Genomic DNA, 12,323 nt, shown 5'->3' on the forward strand with positions numbered 1-12,323 from the left:
TTCAGGATCCTGGTGTATTTTGCAATGTCAGGGGCCACAGGGACCAGGATCCTTGTTCATTTCGCACAGGAGGGCGAAAAAGACCAGGATCTGGGTGTATTTGGGTTCAGATGGACAGCATACCTCTAGATCCTGGTGTATTTTTAATGTGCAGGGCCGCACACGGCCAGATCCTGGTGTATTTTGCAATGTCAGGGGCCACAGGGACCAGGATCCTTGTTCATTTCGCACAGGAGGGCGAAAAAGACCAGGATCTGGGTGTATTTGGGTTCAGATGGACAGCATACCTCTAGATCCTGGTGTATTTTTGATCTGCAGGGCCACATACTGCAGGATCCTGGTGTATTTTGCAATGTCAGGGGCCACAGGGACCAGGATCCTTGTTCATTTCGCACAGGAGGGCGAAAAAGACCAGGATCTGGGTGTATTTGGGTTCAGATGGACAGCATACCTCTAGATCCTGGTGTATTTTTGATCTGCAGGGCTACATACTGCAGGATCCTGGTGTATTTTGCAATGTCAGGGGCCACAGGGACCAGGATCCTTGTTCATTTCGCACAGGAGGGCGAAAAAGACCAGGATCTGGGTGTATTTGGGTTCAGATGGACAGCATACCTCTAGATCCTGGTGTATTTTTGATCTGCAGGGCCACATACTGCAGGATCCTGGTCTGTTTGCAATGTCAGGGGCCACAAGCACCAGGATCCTTGTTTATTTCGCACAGGAGGGCGAAAAAGACCAGGATCTGGGTGTATTTGGGTTCAGATGGACAGCATACCTCTAGATCCTGGTGTATTTTTGATCTGCAGGGCCACATACTGCAGGATCCTGGTGTATTTTGCAATGTCAGGGGCCACAGGGACCAGGATCCTTGTTCATTTCGCACAGGAGGGCGAAATACACCATGATCTTGGTGTACTTGTGTTCAGAGGGCCGGCATGCATCAAGATCTTGGTGTATTTTTGATTGGCAAGCCCGGATCCTGGTCAACTTGGATAGGAAGGCACAAATACCTGCAAATCTAATTTGCTATAGTTTTTGACAAACGGAGATGGCTGCTGTTGGGGGACTGGCTTCAATTTTATAGTCATACTGTCTCCTGTGGACCAGATATACTTATCTCATGTCCCCTCATGTAACCTCAAGGAGATAACAGTTTTTAATTTTGGTACAGTATAAGACATCACAAGAAGAAAATATAAGGAAAGCACTGGACTGCATTTAGGGCTATTTGCCCATTTAGTTATGTTTAAATGAAAGAGATCTGCATGAAAGAAAAAAATTATTTTTATTTGGAGTTATAAAACTACTTGCTCCTGAAACATGTTCCAAAACATAATAATCCATTTGTGTATGTAAAAGGCAAACTTCTACAAAACAGATGAAACACATTAAAAGGAGAGTTTAATTCTACTTCAATTTAATGTCTATATATTCCACCGTCTTTATAAACACCAGGCTTTACAAGGCAGATTACAGCCAGTTATGAACCGATCAGGAAAAAGAATATTCTCACTGAAATCTGCCATCTGTATGATATAGAACAATGAATAAAAATTAGCACAACCTAAGTCCAAGGAAGACTGTGCTCTTGCAGTCCCAGATGGTACTGCTTTGAGTTGCTGTTTTGGAAAGGGGGACGGTGTAAAAACCGGATACAGCGGGATCCAGTCTGAGTTGCTGTTTTGGAAAGGGGGACGGTGTAAAAACCGGATACAGCGGGATCCTCGTATTTCCGGTGATCGGTGATCGCTGCGGCCGTCAAAACAAAGGAGCGCCCGTCAAAACAAACAACCGCTTAAGGTAGTACTTAGATCCGGAGGATCCCGAGGATCCCGCAGATCTGGCTTTTACACCGTCCCCTCTGCTGCGTCTCCTCTGACGCAACTTCCTGTTTCCGGCAAGGCGGGATGAAGAGGGCGAGATTGGTAAGTAAATAAATAGTGTGTTTGTATCATAGGGTACGGTAACAAGTCACTGGAGGAAGAAAGTTATGGGATTGCTAGTGGGCAACTTCAGAGTCAGGTATGAGTTTGATCCGGGGGGGGGTTCAGGGACAGGTGCCATATCGCGGACAAGGAGGAGAGTGGAAGATAGAGGGAGGCCGAGCCCAATGCTTGTGAGGATGGGTGCTTGGCGGCTGAGAGTGTGAGTACAACCGAATGCATGTGGCTTGGTATGTTTGTGTCCCTGAGCTGGGTCGGGCTGCAGGGGGATCCGCATCCCCCTGCAGTGTGGCCTGGCTCGGTGACTGCGGCGGCATGGGCAGCAGCTCGCTCATCCTCTTCTTTCACAGACCCTCAAAGCATCTAGAGAGCTTGAGTGTAGTGCCTAAGATAGGTTGGTTTGGTTTTTCAAATAAAAAGATGTTCTGCTGCCCCTGTATAAGTAAATGATGAACAATGGGGTAGATAATCAGGAACATATACACTAACCAATATGATGAACAGAACACAGTTCAGCTTAGAGAAACACGTGGAGGGGCATAATCGAACGGGCCGCCTGAGTTTTCGTGAGGGCATCCTCGCAGGACAGCCCTGTAAAGGGGCGGGGCAACCCGTATTATCAAAACAAGATGGGCGTCCATCTTTCGTTTCGATAATACGGTCGGGGACGCCCAAATCATGAAATTTAGGCCGTCCTTAAGTTGTTTTTGAGGTGGTCGTCCCTGGTTTTCGCCGATAATGGAAACTGAGGATGCCCATCTCAAAAACGACCAAATCCAAGCCATTTGGTCTTGAGAGGAACCAGCATTCGTAGTGCACTAGTCCCCCCTGCAGTGGACTTCGGAAAAAGGTCCCAGATGCATAGCTCCCTTACCTTGGGTGCTGAGCCCCCCAACCCCCCCCCCCCCAAAACCCACAACTGTACACCACTACCATAGCCCTTAGGGATGAAGGGGGGCACCTACATGTGGGTACAGGGGTTTCTGGTGGGTTTTGTAGGGCTCACATTTACCACCACAAGTGTAACAGGTGAGGTGGGGGGGGGGGGGGGGGGATGGGCCTGCCTGCCTGCCTGCCTGAAGTACACTTTACCCACTACAACTGCTCCAGGTACCTTCATACTGCTGCGATGGACCTGAGTATGGCATTTGAGGCTGGCAAAAAAGTATTTTTAAAGATTTTTGAGGGTGGGGGTTAGTGACCACTGGGGGAGTAAGGGGAGGTCATCCCCGATTCCCCCCGGTGGTCGGGCACCTTTTTGATGCTTGGTCGTGAAAAAAAATGGACCAAGTAAAGTCGCCCAAGTGTTCGTCAGGGACACCCTTCTTTTTTCCATTATCGCTTGAGGATGCCCATCTCCTTAGCACGCTCCTGTCCCGCATTCACTACACTGCCGACACATCCCCGTGAAGGAAAGAAGTTGAGGGCGCCCAAAGTTGGCTTTCAATTGTGTCGATTTGGCCGACCTTGCCAGAAAGACGCCTATCTCCCAATTTGTGTCGGAAGATGAGCTCTCTTCTCTTTCAAAAATTCACCTGATTGTGAAAAATTGTACTTTAAGCAGGCTGACAGAGATATTGTGGAGGGAATGATTTTCAGAGATACTGTATGATCATTTGGATATTTTCTGTCTGCATTAGTACATTGCATCCTTGGGTTTGCTTTATTTAAGTCTTTATGTAATTTAGATTTCTAACATCCTTTTTACTTCCTTTTGTCTTCTGGTCTCTGTGGCTCTGATCCTCCTAGGGAAGAACTGGTGACTAGAAGTATCAACTGTGTTGACTTCTAAATCCTCACCTGCATTGTAAATTCTGCCTTTCTCCTGCTCCATCTCCAGCAGTTGCTCAGTTCTGGTTGCTGCCACAGAAGCCTGAGCCAAAGTCTGATATTTCTGTGGTATACAATCTTTAGCAGCAGCACCTTCATATGTTTCTCTGCATTTTCTGCCTTGCTCTGACACTTGCCTGTGTTTCTTTTCTTTCAGTAGCAGTGTAACGGAGTTTGCCTGCTAGAGACCTATAAGTATTACGCCTCAGCAAAGCAGCCACATCCCAAAAAGACAACATTTCTGCATTGTGGACAGAGTCAGCAAGCTGGATGAAGGAGCTTGGTGGACCAGAAATGGTTCGTGGGCCTTGTGCTTGACACCTTCACTTTGGTGGACATGTAATGGTGCTCGATGAATCACAAGTAGGTATTGTGGTGACCGCTGTTGCCATTGTCTCTCCCCCTGCCTTACCTTGTATCTCTCTTCACCTCCTTCACATCCCCTGGGCTCTCTTGATGTGATCAGTAATGTCACTCTTATGGGGTCCCTATCTAGAAATGATCTTGCTATTCTGTGGACCAGTTCAATCCACTTGCAGTTGTCTCAGATCCCTTTCTGTATCACAGACAAGGACCTTCGTTTTCAACTGATTGTCTCCCTAATTTTTGACAAAGGATCCCTGGTTCCTAAGGAGTCCTTTTACTAAGGTTCGCTGAAAAATGGCTTGCGCTGTTGTAGATGCCTGTATTGGACTTGCACAGGTCCATTTTTCAGCACACCTGCAAAAAAGGCCTTTTTTTTTGCCTGAAAATGAACGTGCGGCAAAATAAAAATTGGCGCGCGTCCATTTTGGGCCTGAGACCTTCCTACCACCCATTGACTTAGTAGTAAGAGCTCACCTGTTAACCAGGTGGTATTCGTCGGTGTGTGCATTCCTAATTACTGCCCAGTTAAGAAATATTTTCAGACACGCGGGGCACGCGGCAGCCAGGAAGTAGTTCCAGATTGATGCATGTTGGATTTGCATAGGTGCCTATGCGCCTTAGTAAAAGGGCCCCTAACTCTAATGTTCTAGAAAGGTGTCCTTGTTAGCTTGCATAGCTCCAGCAGAGGAAGGTAGTCTTTGGCTGAGTGGGCTGCAGCAAAAGGTCCTGATTAGCCCATGTGGACCAAAATGAGAAAGCATAGTGTTGGGCTGTGCAGGCTGCAGGAGAAAGATGATACCTGTGCCAAACATGTTGATAATGACATCAGCCTTATGGGCTTCAGGTGTTGATGAACATAGAAAAATGTAGGCAGATAAAAGACCATATAGTCTGTTCAGTCTGCCCATCCATGCCATGTACTCTCACTGTCACTCCCTTAGAGATCCTATGAACTTGTTCCTAAGTCATCAAAACAAACAGTGGAGGTGGCCACAGAACAAAGGCTCCTCAGATATCTTACAAAGTAGTAGTTTATTGAAGAAAGTCTGACATGGACAGTGTTTCAGCATCATGCCTGTGTCAGAGACTCCGACGCCTTCATTTTTCTACTGTACAACTTGGACTCCAGCTCCAACTCAGTCCTACTGAAATTAGGCTTTAAATCTTTTGTTTTGGATGTAAAGTACTGGTAAATATAACTTTAGATCTAAGACAAAATTATATGGTAAAATTTATCATTTTTATACATACATATGTGCTGTTTTTTTTTTTTAATTTATTTTTTTTCATTTTGAAATTATAGTTGGTACATTTGTACTGACTCCACCCAAAATTACTTCTGACTGTGTCCACAGCCCTGCTATTAACACATAAAAGCATTTAAATCAACAAACGTGATAAATCAAAATTAAAAACCAATTTAAAAACATATTAAAATATTGAGGGGTTTGTTTTTATTAAGGCGCGTTTAGCGTTTTTAACGCACCTTTAAAGTTAAGGCACATTAAACGCTTACATGCCAATACATTCCTATAGGTGCGTTAAAAACTCTAACCTGCCTGTAGTGTGCCTTTTGTAAACACAGGCGTAAATATAAACATACAAAAATATAGGTTACAAAATTTGATGTTAAACCCCAAATCACCACTATCTTGTAATTTAATAGAAGAAAGGATTTAAAAAAAAGGGGGACAAGAACCACACACTAAACATGGCTTACATTGAATTGATTAATTGTAGAGCACAAAACTTATCAAATCTCATGAGTCATTAATAGCATCTTGTCTGGAAGATGCTAGAAAAAACAGAGAAACTCAGTAATGCCAAGAGACTCTATTTTCAATAGCCTTAATTTTTCATACAAAGGTTTTCCCATAATTTTTTTAATATAAACATATCTTGCTAAAAACATAGATGCAGAATTAATTATAAGAGCTTCCTGAAGTTATTTCCCATCCATTATATCATTCCAAAATTTACCATGTGGCCCTACAGTTATCTCCTGTTCTTTATAACATACCAAAATGTTGAAAATCTCATATATGAACTTTTTAACTTCCAATATATAATGTCTCATGAGGAGTCTCGTACCATAACACTTTCATTTTGGAAGAACCCTCATAAATAGCTTTACATTCATTCTTCCTAAAAAATTTACATAGAAAATCTGCCCAGTAATAAAAATGTGGGTAGTGTGGTGTTCCTTAAATCATTATTGTGACCAGGTAACTTTTCTTATTATTGGGCTTCCTATAGAGAGGGATATATGTGTGTTATATGCTTAAAGGCTTCCTATAGAGAGGGATGTATGTGTATTTATAAGCTTAAAAAATAACAAGTTGCTATACAAGAAAAAACCTCACCGTAGAAAATGTTATGTATTTTTTTCTTCCCAGTTTCTTCTGATACACAAAAAATTATTTTTTTACAACAGACTTTCAACAAGAGACGTCCAGCAGACGTTCAACAAGAGACTCTGAACGGGGGCATGAACAAAAATCCTGTGATAAAAGCTTATAAAATACCAAAAAGGGGAGGAATAGGCCTCCGTTGTACCAAAACTTAGAAAAAAAACAGCAGCAAGACTTGTCCTTTTGTTCACAGAACTCCAAATAAGACATGTGACACACACAAGACTTACAGGATAAAAAGCCCATAAAAATTTTAGAATATAGTTCCAAATTTTAGTATATAATTTCTAAAGCCATTGAAGAGATTAAATGCAAACAGTATTCTGATCCTACCCTGCAGGGGTTATAAAATTGTTCTGCCACTCTGTCACCTTGGTTAGTTTATGTTATTCCTTGGGGGTAATATTCAGCCACTGCTAGCCACCGGAGATTATGCAGCCCCCTGCTGAATGTTGGCTGACACCTGCATAACTATTTAAAACCTTTTGGATTGCTCCGAGCCCCCTCCCCCTAACCTGCAACATTAAGAACCCAATCAATATGTAGGAGATATATTTGCATACAATAGAGGAGTGCATGCAGGTAGATCTCATGCATATTCATTGGGGAAATCTTAAAACCCAACTCAGCACCCTTGCTGTAAACAAATCACCAGCAGGGACAGAAAATTGATGCCAGGGTTTACAAAGTGAGCACTCTTAAATGTTTATTTAAAGTGCTTAGTTGTGTGTTCCCTCTCATTTGGGTTTTGTGTCCCCAGATGAGGAAAGAGACGCTTTAAAGTAGTCATCTTTGAAGGGAAACTTTCTCTATCAAATAGGACAATATTTGCAAATTTTACACAGAAGTACAGATTTTTTAATCTCTGCTTAGCCTGGCTGTGTGAAGGAAAGGAGAATAGAGGAAGAAATGGAACATAAAAATCAGTTTGTCTATTAATGTTTCCTTTTTGAAGGTAGAAGAAAACTCAGAACCAGAACGCCGCTCTGTATTGCCACACGCCAGAATATGTTTGGACTGTGCAGCTGTGACCTGGGTATTGTGCCATGATTTGTGTTCTACCCCGGCTTTTTCTGGGGAGTGCTGCAGATGTGGCTGATCCTGGGTGCCTGCAAGAGGCAGGAGTCACTCATGTGCTTACTGTGGATGCTGAAAAACCTCAGAATCTGGGCACACTCAAGTCAAAGTTTGTCCATGCCTTGGACGACACTAGTACAGACCTCCTCAGCTGCCTGGATGAATGTGTTGCATTTGTGAATGAAGTGCTGGCCACTGACACAGCCACTATCTTAATCCACTGGTGAGTGTCCTGATCAGGGGGAAAAGTGTATCCTAAACTGAACTGTAGACTATGACACCTGTTGAGGTCTTGCTGCATTGAGTATGCTATTACACGTTAACACCGTAATTCTGTAGATGATCAGAATTGCATGTGCGAATATGGGCGCACACCCAATTTGCACTTGCAACTTAATTGATAAATGAGCCAATTAGCACTGATTGGGTGCCAATAATCAATTATTGGGCTAATTGGTACTTAAAATTTGCATGCACATTTTTAGGCGCCGGAATCCACTCTTAAATTTGCAGTTAGCGTCTTATAGAATAGCGCCTAAGTGCAACTAGGTGCTTAACTGCCGATTACCCCCATTTTGACGCTTCTGTTTGAGAGCCAAAAGTTATGCACCAATATGAATTAGGGTTTATATGTCATCCTTAGTAATATGTTCCTTAGAGTGAAGTGTTTTTGTTTAATCTGTGTATTTTGTCATGTCAATTTGACCATTATGTTTCTGTAGAATTTCAGCAGGGAAAGCCACCAAAACAACCATGATCAAGTTTTCTTCTAGTTTATAATCCAGAGGCCTGTTCTTGTTGGCATGTGTACATGGCTTCACAGTTTTATAAAAGCCCTTCGGTATATAAAAGTCCCTTTCCCAAGCATAAAGGCTCCTTTAGAAGCTCTACAGTTATTTGCCCTGTGTTTGGACGTGAGGTGTCACCCTTGCATTTGTCTGGAACTTCCTTCCCCAGGGGTTGTGAATTTTTTGCTTCAGCAATATCTCCTACTGGGATCAACCACAGAGTGGAAGACCTGATCTAGGAACTGAGCCTGAAATCTTCCATATGACAGTGCAGAGCACTGCCAGTGAGCCTCTGAGCTGATCTGAGTTTAGATATTATTCAAATTTGACATATTTTAACTACACAAAATGCACTTTCTTTTCTGAAAATACCAACATAACTGAATTTTTCATGTCAGTCAAACTTTTGGCTGTGATTTTATTTCTTTTCTCCTCTCAGCTATTCAGGAGTCAGTCGCAGTGCTGCTGTAGTTACGGCCTATCTGATGAAGAGTTTACAGCTCGCCTTCCCTGACGCCTATGCCAAACTCCAAGCCACCAAACCTGATGTCAGGTCTGTTCTTTTCATTCACTTTCCTCCTCTGTTTCCTATAACCTAAAGTACATGAAAGTGCCCAGGAATATTCCAGATTACCACAGTATGCAGGCCTTTTTACCCTCACCTCATTCCATCATCCCTTCTCTTACAATGCTGGAACACTCCACATCACATCACCTGGGAATTTTCTACTTGTTTGCCAGTCCTCTGTATAGAGAAACTATTTTTTTTTTTTTGGGGGGGGGGGGCAGTTATCAACATGAGTTATTGTAAAAATGTAATTTTAATTTATTGTTAATCTCAGATACAGTAACTAGGCTTCACTGCATAAAATGAGACTTGTGCTAAAATAGCATGAGTTAGCGGTAAAATAACACAAGGTAGTCCTTGTTGATAACTATGCCCCAAAGTGACTTATTGAATGTCAGCTGGTGTGGTGACTAGTGGAAACATATTGGAAATCTGGATTTCCTGACATCAGAGTTGTGTGGTTTGATGCATTTATTAATCAGGAGCCACCCCTTTCTTCATGAGCTCTGACCTCCATATTACACTGCCAGTTTTTCAGACATTCCATTATGAATACTTAAATCACTAGCAGATGAAATGAACTACAAATAATTACAGGCAACTGAGCCTTTAATCAGAGAGCACTGCTGTTAATATATATATATATATATTTATTTATTTATTTATTGCATTTGTATCCCACATTATCCCACCTCTTTGCAGGCTCAATGTGGCTTACAATTCGTCATGGATACTGGAAATAGAAGAGAATATACATTTGGTTTTACAGAGGGTTATGGGTTACATGGTAGTAAGATACATGAAAGTGTTAAGGCAAAAGGCATTAAATGACATTTCTGGATATATTAAGGATAGTACAGTTACATGTGTTGACCGTTATAATATATCTTGTCGAAGAGATAAGTTTTCAATAATTTACGGAAATTGGTCAATTCATAAACCGTTTTCAGGTCACGTGGCAACGCGTTCCAGAATTGCGTGCTCATATAGGAAAAGGTAGATGCGTGCATTGATTTGTATTTCAGACCTTTACACTTGGGAGGATGCAAATTGAGGGGTGTGCGAGAAGATTTTTTTGCGTTCCTGGGTGGTACTTCTATTAGGTCTGACATGTAGGTTGGGGCGTCACCATGGATGATTTTATGGACTAGGGTGCAAAGTTTGAACGTGATGCGTTCTTTAAGTGGGAGCCAGTGTAGTTTTTCTCGTAGGGGTTTCGCGCTTTCGTATTTTGGTTTGCCGAATATAAGTCTGGCTGCCGTGTTCTGGGCTGTTTGGAGTTTTTTAAGTATTTGCTCTTTGCAGCCAGCGTAGAGTGAGTTACAATAGTCCAGATGACGGAGTACTAATGATTGTACCAAATTGCGGAAGACAGTCCTTGGAAAAAATGGTTTAATTCTTTTTAGTTTCCACATTGAATGAAACATCTTTTTAGTTATGTTTTTCACATGGTTCTCAAGTGTTAGGTGTCGATCAATGGTAAGTCCAAGAATTTTTACGGTGTCCGAAACTGGTAGATTTAGTTTAGGTGTGTTGATGGTGGTAAATTTGTTCTTATTGTATTGTGAGGTGAGTACTAGGCATTGGGTTTTTTGTGCATTAAGTTTCAGCTGAAATGCATCTGCCCAGGAATTCATGATATGTAGGCTTTGTTTGATTTCGTTGGAGATTTCCCTTAAGTCTTGTTTGAATGGAATGAAGATCGTTACGTCGTCAGCGTATATATATGGGTTTAGGTTTTGGTTCGATATTAGTTTGGCCAAAGGTGTCATCATTAGGTTGAATATGGTCGGTGAGAGGGGGGATCCCTGTGGAACTCCGCATTCAGGTGTCCATGTAGCTGACGTAATCAAATTTGATGTCACTTGATATGAGCGTGTAGTTAGGAACCCCTTAAACCAATTGAGAACATTGCCTCCAATTCCGAAGTATTCGAGGATGTGTAGTAGAATTCCATGATCAACCATGTCAAATGCGCTCGACATGTCGAATTGCAACAGTAGTATGTTGTTTCCGTTTGCTATCACTAGCAGATGAAATGAACTACAAATAATTATAGGCAACTGAGCCTTTAATCAAAGAGCACTGCTGTTAATCTATATATATATATATATATATATATATATATATAGGACCTTCATCTTCCCATGGAAATATAAACCCTAGATCTGCTTTTACGTAAATTGAATTGTTAGCATGACTGCTGTGGAACATCTAAGATATAGCTTTGATGTAGTTTTATTCTGAAACATAGTACCTTCCATATCATCAAGCTGATCAATCCATAGACTGGTGGGTTGTGTCCATCTACCAGCAGGTGGAGATAGAGAGCAAACTTTTGCCTCCCTATATGTGGTCATGTGCTGCCGGAAACTCCTCAGTATGTTCTCTATCTCAGCAGGTGGTGGTCACACACAGCAGCAGCTCTGGCTAGGCCTCCAAGCCTAATCCTTAGGTTTTGTTGAGGCCTGGGGTTGAGGGCTCTTTTGAGCAAGTGCAAACCTGGTGGTGCCAGGTCCCTCCTTTTCTCCCCCCTCCCGCTGGCTCCGTTTAAAAAAAAAAAAAAAAATTTTAAACGTCCTTAAAGGCGTTTATTTCGACGTTTATTTAAACGTTCATTGCAGCTACTCACTGGGACACCAGTTCGTTACAGCTCGGAGCGGCAAGCAGGTAATTTTTACCTTTTTATAGCGGGCAGGGGGTTCCCCGATTCTTCTCCTCGTGGCATATGGCGTCGGAGGGCGAGGGCGCAAAGGGTCGCTCCCCGGATCGCTTGAGCGCTTCTAGAGGGGATGCGGGGGTCTTACAGCCTGATTCGCCCTTGTTGGGTGACAGTTTCGTGACCGATGAATGTTCCGGTCCTTCCTCCGGCGTGGCGGTTTTTCCCGCCATAAACGCCCATCCCCCGCTCCTCGCCTCCGCCATCTTGGCCGGCCACGCGGCTCGGACGGCTTCTTCGGGGCCGCCCTTGAGGTTGGAGACATTAATGCCATGAACGCCCTTAATTTGGGCGAGGGCACAAAGCGGCTAAAGTAAGCGCCGCTCTTCCCGCGCGGCTCCTTCGCGGAGTGTCGCGCCGGACGCCATTTTGGATGCGCAGCATGTTTCTCCCCCGCTCTTGCGAGCGCCGGTTGAGGGTGCGTCTAGGGCTGTTGCCCAGGCTGCGGAAGTGCACAGTCTGGGGGGTTTCTCCCCCGAGTTTGTTTTGCTGCTGCATCAGGCTTTCCTCATGCACAACGCTGCCCCTGCTCCCTCTTCTGATAAAGAGGTTGAGGTTCCCAGAGGTAAACGCCCTCGGGTTGATTTCCAGGCCTTGGAGGACTGTGTCTCCTCCGAT

The 12,323-nt window shown here is 43.3% G+C and overlaps 1 protein-coding gene across 10 annotated transcripts in view; it reads left to right on the forward strand.

Moving 5' to 3' along the window:
• The first annotated feature begins 1,892 nt into the window (after positions 1–1,892).
• Positions 1,893–12,323, forward strand: part of DUSP12 (dual specificity phosphatase 12) — a 55,735-nt gene continuing 45,304 nt past the window's right edge. For 2 of the 10 annotated variants that reach the window (XM_030205255.1, XM_030205263.1), the window contains exons 1-4: positions 3,673–3,845; positions 3,937–4,139; positions 7,509–7,853; positions 8,858–8,971. In XM_030205255.1, coding sequence (XP_030061115.1) covers positions 7,600–7,853; positions 8,858–8,971 — 368 coding nt within the window. In that variant the 5' untranslated portion in view covers positions 3,673–3,845; positions 3,937–4,139; positions 7,509–7,599. Of the gene's footprint in view, positions 1,933–1,952; positions 2,026–2,061; positions 2,149–3,672; positions 3,846–3,933; positions 4,140–7,508; positions 7,854–8,857; positions 8,972–12,323 lie in introns of those variants that run through there. The other 8 variants (XM_030205257.1, XM_030205256.1, XM_030205259.1 and 5 more) reach the window with 8 other exon arrangements.

The sequence above is a fragment of the Microcaecilia unicolor genome, chromosome 6 (genome assembly GCF_901765095.1).
Source record: "Microcaecilia unicolor chromosome 6, aMicUni1.1, whole genome shotgun sequence".
In the NCBI taxonomy this organism is placed as follows: domain Eukaryota; kingdom Metazoa; phylum Chordata; class Amphibia; order Gymnophiona; family Siphonopidae; genus Microcaecilia; species Microcaecilia unicolor.